This window comes from Osmerus mordax, chromosome 19, assembly GCF_038355195.1.
Source record: "Osmerus mordax isolate fOsmMor3 chromosome 19, fOsmMor3.pri, whole genome shotgun sequence".
Taxonomy (NCBI): domain Eukaryota; kingdom Metazoa; phylum Chordata; class Actinopteri; order Osmeriformes; family Osmeridae; genus Osmerus; species Osmerus mordax.
The window spans coordinates 14,143,980-14,165,419 of NC_090068.1; the positions used below are offsets into that span (position 1 = coordinate 14,143,980).

The 21,440-nt window shown below is 49.5% G+C and overlaps 3 protein-coding genes across 4 annotated transcripts in view; 2 read left to right on the top strand and 1 right to left on the bottom strand.

Moving 5' to 3' along the window:
• Positions 1-439: 439 nt before the first annotated feature.
• LOC136963317 (vascular endothelial zinc finger 1-like) lies at positions 440-13,791 on the bottom strand. Of its 2 annotated transcripts, XM_067257415.1 has the most exons (6): positions 13,723-13,791; positions 6,375-7,120; positions 3,790-3,859; positions 3,247-3,409; positions 1,540-1,575; positions 440-903 (listed from the first exon to the last, which is right to left on the bottom strand). In XM_067257415.1, exons 1-6 carry the CDS (start codon positions 13,753-13,755, stop codon positions 554-556), a joined length of 1,398 nt encoding a protein of 465 aa, XP_067113516.1. In that variant the 5' UTR covers positions 13,756-13,791; the 3' UTR covers positions 440-553. The 2 variants fall into 2 exon arrangements, with proteins under 2 accessions (XP_067113516.1, XP_067113517.1); XM_067257416.1 differs by lacking the exon at positions 1,540-1,575.
• A 2,759-nt stretch (positions 13,792-16,550) lies between these two features.
• On the top strand, positions 16,551-17,642 carry LOC136963346 (gap junction delta-2 protein). The gene has a single exon (XM_067257448.1). The coding sequence runs from the start codon at positions 16,551-16,553 to the stop codon at positions 17,640-17,642; it is 1,092 nt and encodes a 363-aa protein (XP_067113549.1).
• A 1,214-nt stretch (positions 17,643-18,856) lies between these two features.
• LOC136962751 (unconventional myosin-XVIIIa-like) overlaps positions 18,857-21,440 on the top strand; it is a 58,985-nt gene continuing 56,401 nt past the window's right edge. The window contains 2 exon segments of the mRNA XM_067256615.1: positions 18,857-18,937; positions 20,179-21,342. Coding sequence (XP_067112716.1) covers positions 20,323-21,342 — 1,020 coding nt within the window. The 5' untranslated portion in view covers positions 18,857-18,937; positions 20,179-20,322.

The window sequence follows — 21,440 nt, forward strand, 5'->3', positions numbered from 1 at the left end:
CAGCTGAGCTGTGGATGCTTCAGGTGAGGCATGGACACACCTCCTCTAGCTCAGCTGAGCTGTGGATGCTTCAGGTGAGGCATGGACACACCTCCTCTAGCTCAGCTGAGCTGTGGATGCTTCAGGTGAGGCATGGACACACCTCCTCTAGTTCAGCTGTGGGTGCTTCAGGTGAGGCATGGACACACCTCCTCTAGCTCAGCTGCTGAGCTGCGGGTGCTTCAGGTGAGGCATGGACACACCTCCTCTAGTTCATCAGACCCCAGCTCTGTATGTTAGCGTCACAGTTTAACACTCTTTATCAGACTCACTACATCTAGGTTCAAAGTCCTTCAGATTACAAGACGAAACCTACCTAACTTCTAGCTGTGTTCTCTGCTGGAGACAACGTGTGGGGGCACCCGGGAGGCTCACCCCCCTGGTGCCCCAGTAAACTCTCTGCCAGGTCTGGGGGAGGAGGGAGGGGTGGGGAGGGGGCTGGAGGGGGAGGGAGGGAGGGGGGGACAGGAGTCTCTCGTCTATCCATTTTCCCTTTCATCGTTCTCTCTGCCGTTTACCAGGGTGGGGATGAAGGCAGGACTTGGGACAGGAAAGGCATGCTCTCCATGGGCCTCATGGCGATGTTGAGGGGCCCGGATATATTCATGGGCATGGAGGTGGTGAGGGCCACAGGGTGGGCGATGTTCATGGCAGCCGACGCGGGGATGTTGACGGGCCCGGTGATGGTGACCGGGTGGTGGAGGCTGACTGGAGAGCTGATGTTTACCGTGTTGGTGGAAATGTTCATCGCCGATGCTATGGTGATGGGGTTGTTGCTAGAGATACCCCTGTTCATCGCCGTGGTGATGGGGGCGGAGGCAGTGACGGGTGTGGCCGAGGCTGAGTGGCAGACATTGTTGCTGTCTGGGGGAGGAGAGAGAGGAGAGAGAGTCAGAGCACGCTGAGGAGCTCACCCTGTCAGCAGGGCTGCTGCTCAGGCCACCTGCCACCACATGGAGGGATGCTGTTTAGAAGGACATTAGATCGTGTTGCTCTGAGGTGCTATCAAAACAGTGTTCCAGATATTCTGCAGTCCTTTCTCCTCGTGGGCGTGTCATCGCTCATACATGTAGCATGCTGACATACAGCTGGGCTCCTGACCACAACAACTATTATGAACCACTGTCTTATTATCATCTCAATGCTGTCTTATTTAACACCTCAACGCAACTAAGGGCTACTACCACGCACCATGCAAATATAACAGCATTCTGACTGAAATAAGCCTTACATGTAATATTAAAGCATTAGGATCTTAAACACCCGCCTATCTTGTTTGGATGTTTAGATTTCATGTTGGCACAAGTAAACCCTTACAAGATGACAGAACACAGATGCAAAGATGATGCAATGTTTGAAAGAGCAGTTCCTAACTGCCGCTAGCACTGCTGCTACCTGCTGTGTTGTTCCATCTAAAAGCATCCTTTCATTCTCAGTGTGTGACATTGTGTGCTCCAAGAGGGAGGGGTTGGTTCACACACGGCTACGTTATGTTATTACCTTTCAGTGCCCCTGAGGAATTCCACTGCCAGCTCCCTATTCAGAAATACAGACACACGGGTTATAACAGCCTGCAGGCTAGCCAGGGCCGCTGGGCTGGGCTGGGCCACTGGGTGTGTCTGTTTCCAAACCCGCAGGCTGAAGGCCCAACTCCAGGTGGCCCAGGAGCCCAAAACAAACACACCCAGTGTCTCCAGGGGGAGGATATGGAGGATGTTTCTACCACAGGCAGCATGCTCCTTCTGGGGGTCTCCAGCTGCGTGGACGGCCTTAGGAGGAGGAGTCTACATGCGGGGAAACATCTTGTGTTCTACGTCTAAGTAACTACACAAGACTACCATGTACGATTCAGATCTCCCAGATATCAGTACCACATGTGGGGGATTCAGAGATGGAGACGAACACACACACACACACACACACACACACACACACACACACACACACACACACACACACACACACACACACACACACACACACACACACACACACACACACACACACACACACACACACACACACACACACACACACACACACACACACACACACACACACACACACACACACACACACACACACACACACACACACACACACACACACACACACACACACACACACACACACACACACACACACACACACACACACACACACACACACACACACACACACACACACACACACACACACACACACACACACACACACACACACACACACACGGCAGCTGAGGGAGGAAGGGGTTATTGGGTTGTTCAGGAATGAGCACTCAGGTGGTATAGTCCATTTAAAATAAGCTGAGCAGTAACACAAAGTAATCTCTGGACTCAAGTTCATGAAACCTAACATCCAGCTAATGAGATACACTTGAGAGAGACCAGAGAGAGACCAGAGAGGCACTAGAGAGAGGCTAGAGAGACAAGAGAGAGACTAGAGAGAGACTAGAGGCATATCTCTGCTGTATCTCTGAGCTCTACTTCCTGATGAGCTGCACACATGAAAGCAGCAAGTGGGATATGTAGTCAGATATCACTTGAGATCCACTTCCCTCTGCGCACAATACAAAACAACTGCTGAAAGCACTTTCAATTGAGAACAGATTTCTGCCACAGGTTAACCACTTCTGTCAACTAGAATACATGTCATCAGATGAGCCCACACACCCAGCTCTAGTTTAACGCTCCGCCGGGGTGCTGAGAGGTTAGGGAATCGGTATAGTAATCAGAAGGTTGCTGGTTCGATTCCCTGGCCGTGCCAAATGATGGTGTTTCCTTGGGAAAGACACTTCACCCTACTTGCCTGTCCCTGTACTTACTGTAAGTCGCTGTGGATAAGAGTGTCTGCTAAATGACTAAATTTAAATGTGCTGCGACAGACTGGATTATTGACGAGTAAAACACCACATGAAGGAAAGGCAAACACACGGTGGAGAGAACAGACTCTTCTGGGTGTGTCAGCATGGAGAGAGGTCCAAGTCTGCACTGGTCACATGATGAGCTTCTGCCTGCCGGGAGAGCTAGGGGGGGGTCACAGGCTGTGGCCTGGCCCTGGGACCTCAGAGCTAGGGGGGGGTCACAGGCTGTGGCCTGGCCCTGGGACCTCAGAGCTAGGGGGGGGTCACAGGCTGTGGCCTGGCTCCGGCCTCTGCCCCCCAGTATGCAGGGAGACATCAGGTGTGATGGGGTAGGGGTTACATACCTTTGTTGCAGGAGTTGAAGTTGGCCTGTCCGTGAGTCTTCAGGTGGCTGGTGATGTAGGCGGCACTCAGCATCTTCCCACAGATGTTACAAGTGACCTTGCCCTCGTGTCGGATCATGTGGGAGCGGAGTCGGTCTTTGGTGGCGAAGGCAGAGGTGCAGGCCTGCAGGGCACAGGGGTCAGCAATCTAGTCATATAGCCAGCAGGCTCCCATCCCCATGCCAAAAACAGATCCCATCATGCACCTGGCCCTGCCTGCTCTCATCCCATCATGCACCTGGCCCTGCCTGCTCTCACCCCATCATGCACCTGGCCCTGCCTGCTCTCACCCCATCATGCACCTGGCCCTGCCTGCTCTCATCCCATCATGCACCTGGCCCTGCCTGCTCTCATCCCATCATGCACCTGGCCCTGCCTGCTCTCATCCCATCATGCACCTGGCCCTGCCTGCTCTCATCCCATCATGCACTTGGCCCTGCCTGCTCTCATCCCATCATGCACCTGGCCCTGCCTGCTCTCATCCGGCTCACACAGGTCTCTTACCGTTACTTGACATTTGAACGGTCTTTCTGAGGAGTGGACATGCTTCACGTGGCAGCTAAGGTGATCTGGCCTGGAAAGGAAAGAAAATACAGTTTACAATCTCGCTGCAGAACGACACACACACACACTGTAAGGCAGAGTTTCTGGGTACATGTACAGCTTGTGTCTCTGTAAGGTCAAGAGGTCATACAGCAAGGCTCCCTCTGAGCAGAATATAGCATGCAGTCCAGACAGTGGGGAGACAGTGAGGAAAATCATGTACAAATAAGGCTTATGTGATTAACGACCACTTCACCTGCTGAACGTTCTAGTGTATCAGTGTACTGACCACTGAAGACCCGTTAAGGATGCGATTCTGTGCATTCTATGTTTGAACATGTCCAGATACTGTATTTAAGCACTCTTGTAAGAGAGTCTTCACTCATGCTAGCCACTCTGTTGTGGATTGGTGGCATGATCCGACGTCGAGCTAATAAAACCGAGTCAACCCTTTTCATAATTGTTGTGACTCTTTCCGGCCTGCCTTCTCCAGAATTTACATCTTAACACACACACACACACACGTTCGTTTCCCTGGTGACCTTTCCAAGTGGAGCTGGGCCGCCACCACGGCTCCCCAAGGCCTCATTTAGCTCAGCAGCACACCATCTCAGAGCCCACAGGCTGCCTTGCTCTCTCCCCGGCACTGGCGCGGGGAGGGGGGGTGGAGGGGGGGTTTTAAGGCAGATCGACAGCCACGGAGGCTTTGTTACTGAAGGAGAAAAGCCGAGCGCCATCTTTCCCTCTGAGCCTTGCTCCCAGACAGAGCCCCGCTCCCAGACAGAGCGCCGCTGCCGCTCCCAGACAGAGCGCCGCTGCCGCTCCCAGACAGAGCGCCGCTGCCGCTCCCAGACAGAGCGCCGCTGCCGCTCCCAGACAGAGCGCCGCTGCCGCTCCCAGACAGAGCGCCGCTTCCAGACAGAGCCCCGCTGCCTCTCCCAGACAGAGCCCCGCTGCCTCTCCCAGACAGAGCGCCGCTGCCGCTCCCAGACAGAGCGCTGATGCCTCAGACATGCTCAGACACATTCTCAGGCTCCATAGTAGGGATGGCCAGCATGCCTGGTGACGGCAGGATGGAGGGCAGAGGTGAGGATGTTGTTACTGTGATCAGACACACCTGGGCCAGAAGCCCTGGGGCTCAGAGACCAGGGACACCCATCTCCACAGCAAGTTTTGTTTTATCTGTGGCAACTTTTCACTTTAGTTTCTCCACCCTTCAACCCTCCCAGACACCATGAGCCACGCACAGAAGCCTCCAGCACTACTGTGCCTCAGACAGACCTTTCACCACAGCTAACCACTAAACACATTCCCAGGGAGGTTATGAACCTTTGTGTGAAGCTAGCCAGATAAAACCCCCATGGCTTCACCTTCCTGTGACTCATGCTCATGAATGCTCCACACAACATCCGAAAACCCAGTGACGCATCGCTGGGATCAGGGACGGGATGTGGCGCTGAACACTGAAAGAGGCCATCTTCCAGTGAGCTCCTTCTGAAAAGAAAGGAGGTCTGAGTGCTTCCATGACACAGCCTGGACACAGCCTGGACACAGCCTGGACACAGCGCAGAGGTGAGGCAGGCAGGCTGGGGCAGGCTGGCTGGGGCAGCTATTCAGAGTGAGTAAGAGGAAATCCCAGGGTTCTCTCTCCCGGTTTTCATGGCATTCCCTGGGGAGGGGGGGGGGGGGGCCCAGGCGGGCAGGAACCACAGCGTGACGCGCCAATCAAAGCAGCCGCCCTCCCTCCTCCCTCTGTCCCCCTCCCAGCCCGGCTCCCCCCCCCTTCCCCTGGAGAAGGGAACTCTGGAGTTTGTACTGTGCAGAGCGCTGATGTTTGAACACGCTGCTGCAGGGACTGCAAAGAGCGGGAGCATTCAGCCCTGCAAGGAATCAGGAAGCTGCAGCCAATGGGAGCGTCAGACTGGACACCAGATGGCCACACAGCCACCACTCCACACAGATGGGCCCTGACGATTCAGAGGTTAAAGTCATACTTCAGTCCGTGAACAGCAGTCTACCATCGACCTGAATGTGGAGCACAGTTTGTTTGTTTCCTCGGTTCTCTAGTTTTCCTAGATTCTCAGAACCAGAACCTGGGTGTCTTTCATTAGTGAGCACAACAAACATGGAAAAAGTTAGAAACGATTATATAAGTGAGTCAGATGGCTGAGCGGTTAGGGAATAGGGCTATTAATCAGAAGGTTGCTGGTTCGATTCCTGGCCGTTCCGAATGATGTTGTGTCCTTGGGCAAGGCACTTCACCCTACTTGCCTCGGGGGAATGTCCCTGTACTTACTGTAAGTCGCTCTGGATAAGAGCGTCTGCTAAATGACTAAATGTTAAATATAAACAAACATTAAAGCACATCTCAAATATATGGGATTTATTATTATTATTATAAAGCAAGTATACATAGTGGGGCTGTGATTGGGTGAGTGAGTATGTGGTGAGGGCGGGGCTGGGCTGTGATTGGGTGAGTGTCTGGTGAGGGCGGGGCTGGGCTGTGATTGGGTGAGTGTCTGGTGAGGGCGGGGCTGAGAGCCTACCTGGAGAAGCCTTTCCCGCAGACCGAGCAGACGTAGGGCTTGTGCACACCCCCGTCGTGCGAGCGCACGTGGTAGGTCATCCTGTCCTTCCTCTTGAAGCGCTGCTGGCAGATGGGACACTCGAAGGGCTTCTCGTCCGAGTGGGACAGCTTGTGGCGGTTCAGGTGGTACACGTCTCGGAAGGCCTTCCCACACATCTCACAGCCGTGGTTCTTCTTCACGGGCTTGGGGGGCTTCTTTGGGCCTCCCTGCTGGGGAACGTTGATCATGGAGGCGGCCGTCATGATACTGGAGCCGGAGGAGACCGAGGTGGTGGCTGTGGTGAAGATGCCGGCGATGGTGGAGATGTAGGAGGGGGCGTTATTCTCGCGGGGCATGGTGGAGATGAGGGGCACCATGGTGGGCGCCGTCTGCGCCGTCTTCTTGGGCCTGGACACCATCTTGACGCCGGTGTGGCAGGACTCGTGGCGCCGCAGGTGATAGCTGTCCCGGAAGGCCTTGTTGCAGTAGCCGCAGATGAAGGGGGTCTTGCTCTTGTGCTCCTTCTTCACCACGGGCATGGGCCCCCGCCCCCCGCCGCTCGCAACATTGTCCTTCAGCAGCTCTGCGGCGCTGGCCGGGGGCTTCTGGTCCAGTGGGATGGGCAGGATGGGCTTCTGGTCCACGGGCTCTGCGCCGGAGTTGAGCAGCGGCAGCAAGCTGTTCTGGGCCACCTGGTGCTGGTGGTGGAGGGCTTCATTAGCCTGCTGCAGACACAACACAGTATGCAGATCAGTCACACAGGTACCTCATGGGATATCACAGCTACGCATATTAGTCACACAGGTATGCAGGTCAGTCACTAGTAGGAAACCGAATCAGAACAGATCACTTTTTCTAAAGGGCTTCTCGCTACATAGGAAAAAAGAAAGTGTTTGTTGCAATAGGACCTCACCACAGGTCACAGCTGGTACAGCAGGCAAGTTAACCTCAGCGTGTAGGCTGTTCTGGGTTTACACAACTCTGCACTAAGAGATTAGCCTACATCTTCACATTCCCCTTTTATATAACAGCTCACGTTGAGAAAATAACTAGGCAGGATATGAATGTAGCATTAGGCTGGGCTGTGTTTGTGTCGTCCGACTGGTTCATGTGGCTGGGAAGAACCTGACGTGAGCTGTGCAACAACTTCTAGTCCCAGCTTCAGGTCACTGCCGCTCGGACGAGCGCGACATGGCCGCTGCTCAACACCGCTGGCCCGTCAGAGTGTTTGCACAACATCAGGAGATTCAGAACCACCGCTGCTCTCCAAATTCTGAGATTTGGTATTGCTTTGACAGCGAGCCTTTCTGAAGTTAGGGACATCCACCAAACACATCACTACAGAGGAAGGAGAGAGGGAGTCGGAGACTGAGTGCAAGAGAAAAAGGGAGAGTGAGTGCAAGAGAAAGGGGTGAAAGAGAGAGAGAGAGAGGGACACTGTCTGTAGCAACACAGAAATAGACAGTGAGTCATTCTGCATGTGTGGCGTCTGGGAGCGCGAGGGCCAGTGCAGTACCAGCAGCCCTTTACACACAGGAGAGCACAGACCCCCAGCACACACAGGAGAGCACAGACCCCCAGCACACACAGGAGAGCACAGACCCCCAGCACACACAGGAGAGCACAGACCCCCAAGCACACACAGGAGAGCACAGACCCCCAGCACACACAGGAGAGCACAGACCCCCAGCACACACACAGGAGAGCACAGACCCCCAGCACACACACAGGAGAGCACAGACCCCCAGCACACACAGGAGAACACAGACCCCCAGCACACACAGGAGAACACAGACCCCCAGCACACACAGGAGAGCACAGGCACTTAAAAAAACACTTAAAACGGTTAATGGTTTAAAGAAAACACCCATCTTGGGCCAATTAGCCTGATAGCTGATCTGCTGTGCCATAGCCTGCTGATGTGCTGTATAACAGCCTGCTGCATGTACATGATGAATCAGGCAAAAACCAACCAGGGTCAGTGACTGTGGGTGTTTCTACAGGAACGGAAATAGGCCCTGACTCTGTCATTAGCCAGTCACTCAAACAGCCTGCTGCTGAAAAATCTAAATCTGTTGTTGGAAAAATGATCCCCTTCCATGATGTTGTTGCTTCGTCATGTGACTGTGGGAGGGAACCAGCCGAAACAGCAGCCTGACCTCCTGAACACCAGCAGTCCACAAGCTCAGCTAACCTCCTGAACACCAGCAGACCCACAAGCTCAGCTAACCTCCTGAACACCAGCAGACCCACAAGCTCAGCTAACCTCCTGAACACCAGCAGACCCACAAGCTCAGCTACATCCTGGAAGACCTCCATCTCAGATGCTTTTATTCTAAGAGGGGTGGGATTTGAACCAGCAACCTCTTGACCCACAGTCTAACACCAATGATCTATACCCGCCATAACAAATACAGTGAGCATCCTGCTTTAAACGTCCTCGGTCTAGCTGGGCGCTGTGTGACGGCATGGGGTCTGTGGTTGTGATTGTGAAACCACACGCTCTCCATCTACAGCACTCACATGTCACGTGACAGGAAGCCAGGGGGAAATCTGGCTGAGCCGCAGGAACCCACCCTGTCAAACCGCCACGACAAATCTCAGCCATCACCAGCTACACTAAAGCATGTCAGAAAACGACAGCCACCGTCTCCTGGCCAATCAGAAAGCAGCTTGGGGAGAAGCCTGGACGCGCTGCTAAATCTGTCCATTTCAGGGAAGAGAGCGCCTGGTTGTGCACAGCGGGCGGCGCAAAGGGTCCCCGCTGAGGGAGAAGGTTAGTGACGTCAAACTGGGGGAGCTACCCACATCTACTGACATTAATAAATAATCCCATGCAGCGTTTGAGTAGTCTGGTCGTCTGCTCTGAGCAGACGAAACAAGCGCTCCAAATCTGACTCACTACAGCAGCACGCCGCAGAAGATACCGGCAGCTGCCTTTTAGGTAGAGAAACACACACACACACACACACACACACACACACACACACACACACACACACACACACACACACACACACACACACACACACACACACACACACACACACACACACACACACACACACACACACACACACACACACACACACACACACACACACACACACACACACACACACACACACACACACACACACACACACACACACACACACACACACACACACACACACACACACACAGTGCTAAAAGGAGCAGTTATGATTGAAGGAAAAAAATAAAAATAAACATAATTCTAGGGCCTAGGCGTAGGGTTTAGACATCCGGGAACGTAGCTCTTCGGCCACAGACGGCTCCCTGACCAGGACAGGAAGTGGGCCAGCGTGTCACAGCTCCTTCAGGGGGGTGGAGTCTGCAACAGCAACAGTCCTAAACCCCAATCAGCAGCAGAGGCAGAAGGTCGCTGAGCACAATGAGCAGCGATCACGCCTGTTAGGGGTCATTATGGCTGCTCAATGGAGCATCTTAAACCAGGGAAGACCCCAACAGACAGTGACAGTTACATGTGGAGTTGAGCTTGGGGTACACCCTATCTTCCAGACAGCCCCGGGAATGGAACCCTCCCATTGGTCACAGCAGTTTCAAACTGAGACCAATAGGGAGGTAGAGGAGACTCATCTGAGTCGTCACAACGATAGACTTACAAAACTATTTTCAATCAAAGGCTACCACTGGATTCAAAGCACCCTATACCCAGTGCAAACATTATACTGAAAGGGTGGGGGCACAATTAAGACAACTTCGTTCTCTTCCGCAGCACGAAAGGGCAAGGTTAAATACCTGACCCTGCCTTTCAGGTTCAGCCATCCATCTGACAGGGCTAGCGAGAGGGGGGAGGGGGGAGAACAGAAAAATGAATCCCACATTCTGCTCCTTATTCCGTCTGCCCTGTTGTGAGAGACACAAATCTGTCCAGAGATGCACTCACTGCCCAACAGGGGGTCTTTGTACACGTCTTCGCTGATTTGGCTCCTCTATTCATTGGGATAGGGGCTGCGCTTCTCCACACACGCATTCTCTCTCTCTCACACACACACATTCATTCTCTCTCTCTCACACACACACACACACACACACACACACACACACACACACACACACTCCATCCCCAGACCAAGGGGGACCTGGGAACTCGGTGAGAACACCACTGAGCCCAACAGCCTCTATTGTCTGAGCACCTGCCTGTCTGAGCACCTGCCTGTCTCGCCACCTGCCTGTCTCGCCACCTGCCTGTCTCGCCACCTGCCTGTCTCACCACCTGCCTGTCTGAGCACCTGCCTGTCTGAGCACCTGCCTGTCTCACCACCTGCCTGTCTCGCCACCTGCCTGTCTCACCACCTGCCTGTCTGAGCACCTGCCTGTCTGAGCACCTGCCTGTCTCACCACCTGCCTGTCTCACCACCTGCCTGTCTCACCACCTGCCTGTCTGAGCATCTGCCTGTCTCACCACCTGCCTGTCTGAGGACCTGCCTGTCTCACCACGTTCCAGGATTACTGTCCTCGTCATCACCGCTTGCCCGCTCGCCGGCCCAAGGAGAGAGGGAGGGAGGGGGAAGGGAGTGATCAGCCAGGCCCCTTCAGACAAGCCGGCCCCAGGACAGCGGTGTTGGGTCTGCAGCCTGCTGCGTCTTCACGCCACTATGACCAGTTTGATCCAAATGTGCTCTGAAGGCTGGGTCACTTCTAAGTAAATAACATCAAGATGGAAGCCAGGGAACAGTAGCCACATGAGACTTGCACGCCGCTCAACCCAGACCAGCTTCCATGACACAAGCAGAGTTCTGCTGAATATAGAGTTGTGAGAGAGATAAATACAAGCAGAAGATAAAGATCGTGAAATTGCACTCATTTGTACCTTGGTCACAATCTGCAAGTTTTAACTGTTGGGTACCAAAGTACCACATCACAAGGCTTTACATTTTCTTCTCTTTTTTAACAAGGTCTGACATTAATGGTCTTATAATACATTCCTGACACATGTCTGCCAAACTACCTTGTGTTAGCTCAGCAGAACACACCTGAACATTATTTCTGAAACAAACTCATTTCCAGATGTTCACTTGTACGAGCACATGGAACTCCAGTACTGAGTTATTTCTACTGAAGGCTACAACTGGAGGTGATTCACATCTGGTAAGCTAAAGCAGGTCTTCATGATTAAATGGGACAGTTGAGTATTCATGTCTTCACCTGTGAGTGGGTCATACAGGGGAAGGTCGTTCAGGCCATAGCCTGGCTTATTACCAAGCAGCCGTGCTGCCAACATCAATGAGATCAATGAGTGAGGACTTCAAGAAGGTGTTTGGTGTGACTCATACCGGCTGCACCAGCCAACACACAGCACCAGTATTCCTGTGAGGGAGATGGCTGTGATACAAATACACCAGCAGATCTTTGTTCCTAGTCATCTGAATCTAGAGTGGGTCACTGAATCGTGAGTGAGTCACTGAATCTAACCAGGGTACGACAAAAGTTGCATCGTCTACACACACACACACACACAGAACAATTAAGCTGACCAGCTAAACATGCCCAGTCCACATGTTCCCAGGAGGTCCTTCAGTTTGAGAGTGAAGCGAGAATGAATCATCATCAGGATGATTCACAACGGCTCACAGCTGTGTGGGAGACATGAAGGAACATTTAACTTTCACCCCCTGACTCACATCCTGCCACCTACGGATCAGAGAAGGACTACTCAGTTCTGCATCATGCATTGTCATTCATATGACAAAAGAAATAAATGTGAGCAGCTTGGGTTCATTATCTTTTTTTGTGCTTTTCTTTTGAAATGATGCTACAACGATTACTTATATCCTCTCTGAGCAGAAACATTACAAACCTTTTGTATCTTTAATCATCTAACAAAAGCAGAGTTGCAGATTACAGACCTCCAACCATCAGCAGGTAGATATTTGAATTGTCTAGTTTAGAGCAAGAGAGAAGAGAAAGAAAATCTTTTTCAAGACACAGTCCTGTGCTACTTGAGGGGGTGGGGGTAGAGGGATCAGGTTGCTCCGATTTTGCCTCCTGCAGACCGGCTGCAGGGACAGCAGACACCGTTAAACTGACCCAGTGCTGGCCAGGGAGACACTGCACTGTTTGAGCACACCAGTCGCTGGAAAATGTTGAGGAAATGATTAACTCAGATTTTAGGGGGGGGGGTCATAATTCTTCCGAATATCCTACTTGGATCCTTGTGAAGACACAAATTACATACACTCATGGAGTAACAAGCAGGCCAACCAAGCTAAAATATTGCTAGCTAGCTTTAACTATATGTACAATATAATTGCATAACTTTTTGGCGAGGTGTATCGCTATTTATACAGGCACAAGTAAGGCTGAATGACTACACAGGTGCCGTGCAACACATGATGTAAACTCAAACTTTGCTTGAATGCATGCCAATGACAAGAATAGCCATCTAAACATGTTGCATAATGGTATTGCTAGCCTAGCTAGCTAAGAAATCAAGGTAGCTAAGCTACAAGCGCCACTTCTCTTATGAGCCACAATAACGATCAAATAAGATAAATAGAGCTTTATAATAGCGAGGTCGTTGCTGTATTTAGCCAGTAAAATGGATGCATTCTCATTCGTCCTATTATGTTGCACACAATTCTGAATGGAGAAATAACTGCTTTCATGTACGCGCATAGTTCGCATTCCACTCTGCCCGCGGTCCGCACTGTTCAACCATGAAGCTAAAGCTCGCTAGCAGTGCTAGTACATGGTAAGGTTAGCTATGCTACTCCTAGCAATTTATAGAGGGATGGGAAAAAGTTCATCTCTGACTTTAGAAAGGGGCATCGGTATTCATTCTACTAAAAATTAATGTGCTGATTAACTCACGTTAGCTATCGATTGTTCATGCAAAACATTTCCTTTATCTCCGGGCTGAAAATCGGATCAACGGTTCTCCCAGTGTGAATGAAAAAAACAAGTCTGGCTTGCTCGCTACGGTGGCGTTCCACAAGCCTTCGAATGATCGCTCATGTTTGCGGTCTTTATCACATAACCTAACTTAGGAAACACAAACAAAGCCTCGAAGTTATTCATCAAATAAAGCTGAACGCATTCAGAGTTTTCTCAAAGCATCAGGTACGTTTAAAACCCGAGAAAAGAGAGAAGAGAACTGATTTTTTTCCTAGCGTCATGCCCTAGCCTCACAGCTGGAAGCCTGGGATTGATGTACCATTGTTGTGCTTGGATAGCTCTACTTAAAATTACACATTTAAAAACCGTCACACTGCGAATGTCTTCAGTTCTCCAAAGTTATTCTATCAATTGTCTTAATTTCAGCTCATCCGGGTTCACTTACCTGAAATAAGAATGTGCTCCAGCTAGGTTCCATTGCAACACTTAAAAAAATCTGCAGGAAACCTACAAGAAACCTACAACAAAGCAGCCAAACATGGCAGCTGCTACAACTTCCTGTAACCCTCGGACTGAACCACGTCAAGTGCGTTTTAGGGGAATACTGACAGTACTGTGCGTGTGGGGAGCAAGCATTCATGTTCTAAGCAGTTGTTTTCAATATGATCGACAGTTTTGACCTAATGTTGAAACGGTTACCAAAATGTATGCAAAGTAGTTTGATTATCCCACTATTAGTTCTTTTTTGGGATTAGACACCCCTATGAAGATGTGTTGCCTGGTTCTGCAGCGGGCATTCAATAAATGGCAGAGTCGATCAATTGCGGAGTAGCTGTCGCATGTGGTCTGATATTTGAACCCGCGCGATTTATGTTCTATTTAATTCTTTAATAGTGCTTTGATTCACCAGTTACAAACAACTAGAGTGGTATTATTTCCCCTAACTTATACTTTCGCTTGAAAGTTATTGTTAAACATATCAGCGATGATAGGCTAAACGAAAAGACTAGGGAAAAACAATTCCAAGTAATACGAGAAACATGCGGCAGTAAAACATTATTTTTTCCCCTCTTATACGCTTATCCTTTTGAAAATTCAAACACTGAAACATTTTCTGGTGCAGTGTAATCTTCACAACACACGGGGGCAAAGTTCAGTCATTCGTGTCATCGCCTAACCCGAACCTCTTTCTAGGCTTCTCCCTAGCCCATCTCTTTCAATGCACGTTGTAATCGATCCAATTCTTAATGGCTTCTAATTTTCCAAGAAGTGATTATATATTAACTTAATACAACACAATAATGATATTCAAGAAAGCACAGTTGTACAATATAAAATAATAGGATGACAGTTGAAATCCATTATTGCCTTTTGGGAAATGTTGGGATACAATCTTATAGATAATTTTGTTTTGGCGTTTTGATCATCTATTTATTATACTGACTGCATGACCGCCCTAGGTCCGGTTTCAGGGTACTTTAAATCGGGATCCGGCTACACACACACACACACACAAGTTACTCAAATGGAATTTGATGAGGTACTAGTATATCTGCTTAGACGTGAGTGGAAATTGTTGAGGAACGTATTTGCGGTGCAACATAAGGACCAGTGTCGTGGTTCACTTCCTGATTCAACACAATCAGAACGTTCCACATCCACATTCTGTGCCAGGGTTCTGATAGAGGCCTTGACCCTCCAGTCAAGGCCACAACCACCTTTATTGCAATGATGCCTGCCTTTTCAATAACCACTTTTTAAATGATTGGGTAAGAATACCTTAATCTCTTGATAAATACTTCAAAGATAATTCTTTAGAGGAAGACATGGTTGTGTTATTGTGGTGAGAAAGGCTGTGGGTACTACTCTTGTATTATTGATTACATTTCAGTCTTTGTTACAGGCTACTGTCATCAAATAATACACCATTTGGGTAAATTGTCACTATGTTTACACAGGATTTTTCCCAATTCAAATGACCTACCCTGTTGAGTAAACAATCTGACATGATCATGTATCTGATGGTCTTAACCCTAACCAGCCCTGCTCTGTAAAGCAGGCAGGCAGAAGCCCTGTTATGGTTAGGGTTAGGTCTGTTACCAAGCAGTATTGTTGACATTTTTTTCCAGCACGTTCTTTGAACTCTGTGCTCGACTGTGAACGGCAGTTCAGAAAGGTGCCCCCCCACTGTACATTGAAAGCCTTTGTGTTGCATACAGTACAAAGAGGGTTTCAGATGGAGTTAGAGAATATGTGTGGTCAGCCTGTTCTGCCTTCATGCAGCTCAATAGACTCCAACACCTCCACCAACCTGCTCCCACTTCATATATAGTTATGCAGATTGCTTGCTTTGGCATTTTTCCAGTTTTGGATCGGAAAGAGACAAATTTTCCAAAGGTAGGTTTCTCCAAAAATCATTCATTGCGGTTGTTTGTGTGGTTTCAGCTCTTTTTGCATTTGTACAAAGGCAGTCCACACAGTGGTTCTGCTCCCCAAGAGCGGTTGTTGAATAGCGAGAGTGAAGGGACATATTTACAGAATCAGGGAGAAATCGGTTTTGTTTCTGTCAGGGGAAAATAGAAAGGGTTTATTCTCTTACTATTTGTTAGTAAGTGTTCATATTTCTTCACAGTGTAAACGTGCCTTGGATTAGTGTTTGCACCCAACCAAGTTAGAGTGTAAAAATGTGTAAATTAATAAAAGTATATATAAATAGTGTCAGCTACATACTAAAAACAATAAAAAAACAAAACGTTTTATCAAGCAGTAAAACCTCATTTGTTTTGAGAAAAACAGAGTTAATAGATTATTGGCAATATGTAGTTTAGAATCTTGTGTTTTGACAGTTGACCTCGACAGAGTAAACTAGTCCCCTCACAGAGACGCCAGAATTCAGACGCCCTCATTTGAATGTAGGATTTAAATAATGTGTTGACATATCTTAAGGTTTCATGGATCTGGTTATTCAGGTGAGGCTGAGCATGAGCCCTATTCACTGTGGGCACCACATATCCAATAATAAGCATTCAATGCCCCGTTAATTAACCTTCATTTGTCAAAACTCTTGAATTAATATGATGCTGATACAAACCGTGGATGAGAATGAGAATGAGATTAACAAAGATCTCTTTGTTAATACATGAGATGTAATAACAAAACTTGTTTACAGGTCATATCGTATGTCATGGTTATTGTTAACATGATTGTTTTAATCATAATCCATAAAAGTAGTTTTGCTGCCTTACAGTAGGTCTTCTGCGTGTTCCCTCAGAAATGGGAGACTGGTCAATTCTTGGCCGCTTCCTAACGGAGGTGCAGAACCACTCCACCGTGATCGGCAAGATCTGGCTGACCATGCTGCTCATCTTCCGCATCCTGCTGGTCACCCTGGTGGGAGACGCCGTCTACAGCGACGAGCAGTCCAAGTTCACCTGCAACACCCTGCAGCCTGGCTGCAACAACGTGTGCTACGACACGTTCGCCCCTGTCTCCCACCTGCGTTTCTGGGTCTTCCAGATCGTCCTCGTCTCCACCCCCTCCATCTTTTACATCGTCTACGTGCTGCACAAAATCGCCAAGGACGAGAAGCTGGAGATCGAGAAGGTCCAGGAGGTGGCCCGCGAGAGGGCCAAACAGGTGGGCCTGGATGAGGACGCGGCCCTGGAGAGTGGCAGCCCCAGGTACCAGCCCTGCTACCTGGAGGAGTGGGGCGCACAGGAGGGGGAGTGTGTGGAGCAGAGCCTGCTGGAGGAGGAGCTGAGGGAGGTGGGGAAGGACCCCACCCAGCTCTCCAGCCAGGTCCTGCTCATCTACATCATCCACGTGGTGCTGCGCTCCATCATGGAGATAACCTTCCTGGTGGGGCAGTGTTACCTGTTTGGGTTCGAGGTGCCGCACCTGTTCCGCTGTGAAACCTACCCCTGCCCCAATCGGACTGATTGCTTCGTGTCCCGCGCCACAGAGAAGACCATCTTCCTTAACTTTATGTTCAGCATCAGCCTGGGCTGCTTTGTACTCAACATCGTGGAGCTGCACTACCTGGGCTGGGTCTACATCTTCCGGGTGCTGTGCTCTGCTTGCTCCACCTGCTGCGAGGCAGAGAGGGACCCTTTGGAGCGCGTGGGGCTGTACGCCCATCACAACCCCCTGCTTCTGCAGCTTACACACTCCTTACGGGGCCGGGTGGTCCTCCAGACGCCCACAGCAATGTCCCAGGAGAAGAGCAGCAGGGCCCCCGCCATCTCCTTCCAGACGGACTCCACAGTGGAGTACACCTCCAGAAGGAGTCCGGACGAGAAGGAGCGCACCAAGACCAAGCTGGCCGGCATGAGCAGGCTGGGGAGAGGGAAAAAGTCCTGGCTGTAAACTGTCTTCTGTTTTCTTTCTTTTTTTTCTCTTTTTATATTTCTCTTTTGCTTCTTCCTCTGATTGCGTTTGTTTATCTGAAGATTTGGTTTAAACATGTTTACAGTAAGAGTGCAAAAGCAACTGTCCTTTGAGCCTTTTGCAGTGAATCTTTAGGTATTCCATGCTAGGAGTACTTAGACACCAGCACAGTGCCTGTATGGTCTTCTTTAAGAGAAATACATTAGTTAATATTCTCATGTCCATACCATATCCATATCAGTACATTCGAGATATGATTAAAAAACAACAACAGCATGAGCATGCACAGGCATTGTCACATTATAATCCTTATTATCATTTAAACTGTGAGAATATATGTTGTTTTGGTTATCTTTGGAATCAAATGTCACTTTATTCAAATCTAGAGAAACTTTGATAAAATGTGTGGCTGTCATTGATGAATGTGCTCAACAGAGCTAGAACTATACAACATAAAAAGGTGCAATGTTTCTAAATGTCTGCAATATCAACTGAATAATACTTTGTGTTCAGGAATATTCTGAAATGTATTCAGTTTCCCTCTCTGAGTCAAACAAGGAAGGACAACAGAAGTGACATTTGAAAAGATAGTATCATGAGTGAAGTAACTGATGGACATGGAAATGTATACAGTAAGAATATATATTGGGCATGACGACTTACTGTAAGTTGATTCTATAAATTCTATGGTGCATGTTTTGTTTGGTGTTTTATTATGTTTCTTTTCTGTGCTACTTATTACAATCCAGGCACTTTTCAATCCTGGCAAACAAATGTTGTACAAAATTGATTGAGCTGTTATTTCTGCTGCTTGTCGGACTGATATTACACTTTCACTGTCACAAACAATTCTGTGCCACTGAACTGAAAACAACGTTATAAAGATATAAAGAGTAGATCAAATAAAATTCAAGGTTAACCCAATATGTTGTATTTTTAGTGACATTTTGGTCTAACATTCATATCTTTTTTTACTAGGTTACGCCAGTGAATTGAGTGAGGCCTATTATCAGTGTCAATAAGAACATTTTACATGCGTTCACATTGTGGCTGCTCACCTATCTCGGTTATATTGCTCTGCATAACCTCGCCAGCAGGGGTCGCTGCCGACCGATTTCCTTTCGTCCTACCATGTGTGTGGACTGTGTGTGTAGACGGCTCTGCACCGCCTCTGTACAACTAAACTACTGAACCCTTATGACACAATCTCACACACAGCCCTTAAACGGACTCCTGCAATTAGGAGTGACCATCAACCAACAGTATTCAAAGAGGTAAGTAGACGATGCTATTACACATTAGGTGTATAATAATCTACTTCAGAGGCAACATCTCCACGAAAGGAACCATTTGTTATCTAAAGCCACCGGTGTGATAAAGAATGAGGGCAAAGCAGCTTAAAGCGAGCGCATTATAAGAACAAGCCTAGGATCGGCTACAACAATAACCAAGCGACAGTGTATCAAAGCTGTTTACCACAACTAACCTCAAGCGCTGGAAGCTTAGGATTCATATAAAAATATCATTCTTATATGAATGGGACTTTCCGGGTGCGTGGGCAGGTGCCTCGTTCACATGTGCACCGTGCAGCAATATTTCGATCTGATCGATAACTTTTTGTGGTGCCGGTGCTCTCAAAGTAAAGAAGTGTCTATATTTCACGTAGATATGCTTTACGTAGACGAAGTTTAAGTGTTTCACTGCCAAACGGTATCACGCTTAGTGAATTAGACATGCAAGAACATACCAGACGAACTGTACGGAGACTGACTACAAGTCCAGCAAGCACGTCTCCTCCACTCATCCATTATTTATATTTAATCTCAAACGTGTCAGATTATGCTTCATAGCGTTGGCTGTCTTGGGTGCATGGTTGATATGCTTAAACTGTAACCTGACTTAAAGATAGTCGCAATGGGTAATGTGTTCAAATTTTTAAGGCTAGCGCCTTAGTCCACATTGACAGTGGTTCACCCCTGACCTGAGCTGTCCCAAACTTCGGGTGGTGAAGGTGGTCAGGGGTTAAGTGAACACTTCCCTTCATGAGCTAGAAGAGAAGTGAAAGGAGTAGCCGGTAGAGCAGTTCTGAAACATCACGATGAGACCTTGTAAACTTGTGCTTCAAATGGTCTCTCTGACAGAGAAGAAGCTCCATTTTTATTTAATGAAAGGCTCTGCAACATTTGATACCCTCACTTCAACACAGGTGTTTGGTTGCACTGTCCAAGCTCTCTTTATTCATTCAATGTGTTCATCCCTGGCGTAAAAAAAAAAATCATGAATCTTGAGGCCCAGGCTACATGCTAATCATTGCATTTTGTGGTATTTTACGCATCATGTGTGTGTTATGATCGTAATAAAATGATACCGTTAGTCATTAGTCACACTCTTGACCATAAACTCTCTATGAAGAGTCATCAACTGCCCTGTCTTTAGATCTGTAAGGACCTCTCAGTAGCAGACGCCTGTGACCACGACAACACTCATGTTTTGCTCCCTCTCTCTCCCTCCACAGGTCGATTCTGCGGACGACAATCCACAATGTGTCCAGATGCTCTGGATGATAATCTGAAGAGCTGAAGTGATCCAGTGTTATATGGATCCTGTCAACTTCTGCTTTACAAACAAACCTTTCCTGGGGTGATAAAAGGAGCCGAAAATGTTCAACCTGATCAAAAAAGACAAAGACAAGGAGAAGGACAGAGACAAGGATGGAGGGAAGAAGGAAAAGAAGGAGAAGAAAGACAAGAAGGAGAGGATGTCCCAGGCGGAGATGAAAAGCCTGGAGGAGATCAGTGTGAGACGGGGCTTCTTCAATCTGCACCGCGGGGGGTCCAAGAGGGACTCCAGGAGCAAGCTGGAGATCTCCAGCCCCATCCCCATCAAGGTGGCCAGCAACGCGGAACTCAACCTCACAGAGATCGATGCCGAACGCTTCAGCTCCCGTGGCAGCATGGTTCTGGACGCAGGGCAGATGAGCGCAGCCAGCTCCAGCGACGACATCAAAGGCGAGGGCGGTCTGGACTGCCATCGCAGCTCGGTGAAGGAACGGGCTGCCAAGTTTGGGGCCTTGGCCAAGCAGAACCCCCAGATGGGTCTGGTGATTAAGCGCTTCTCCTTCTCCCAGAGGAGCAAGGAGGAGAGTCCCTCGGAGAGCTCCTCTCCCTCCGGGCAGAGCTCTGCTGCCCCGTCTCCCCAGGTAGAGAGCAGGGGGTTCGACCCCCAGCGTAGGCCCCCGCCCGCCCGGACGGTCCACATCCGAGAGCTGGTGGAGAAAACGTTCTCTGGGGACCTGAGTCTGCCGGCGGTGACGGCCCCGGCCGTGCCGGAGCCCCGCGAGCTGCAGCTGCAGCGCCGCAACACTGGAGACTTTGGCTTCTCGCTGCGTCGCACCACCATGCTGGACCGCCAGCCGGACGGGACGCTCTACCGGCGAGTGGTGCACTTTGCGGAGCCCGGTGCCGGGACCAAGGATCTGGCCTTGGGGCTGGTGCCGGGAGACCGGCTGGTGGAGATCAATGGGGACAACGTGGAGAACCGAAGCCGGGACGAGATTGTGGAGAAGATCCGTCAGTCCGGAGACTGTGTCCATCTGAAGGTGCAGCCCATCGTAGAGCTGAGTGAGCTGAGCCGATGCTGGCTGAGGAACAGCGAGGGCCTCCGCAGGGGATCCGACCATGTGAGTACCATGCTAGGAGGGTTAGCAGGAGGTGGTACCATGCTAGGAGGGTTAGCAGGAGGTGGTACCATGCTAGGAGGGTTAGCAGGAGGTGGTAC

What these genes read in the sequence shown, in the direction of transcription:
- LOC136963317 (XM_067257415.1), bottom strand. Translation starts at nt 13,755, where the DNA reads ATGGAACCTAGCTGGAGCACATTCTTATTTCAG. An exon ending in GGAGCACATTCTTATTTCAG is followed by an intron (nt 7,121 to 13,722) that starts GTAAGTGAACCC and finishes TTGTGTCTGCAG; the next exon opens with CAGGCTAATGAAGCCCTCCA. An exon ending in CGTTCAAATGTCAAGTAACG is followed by an intron (nt 3,410 to 3,789) that starts GTAAGAGACCTG and finishes TGTGCCCTGCAG; the next exon opens with GCCTGCACCTCTGCCTTCGC.
- LOC136963346 (XM_067257448.1), top strand. Translation starts at nt 16,551, where the DNA reads ATGGGAGACTGGTCAATTCTTGGCCGCTTCCTAACGGAGGTGCAGAAC.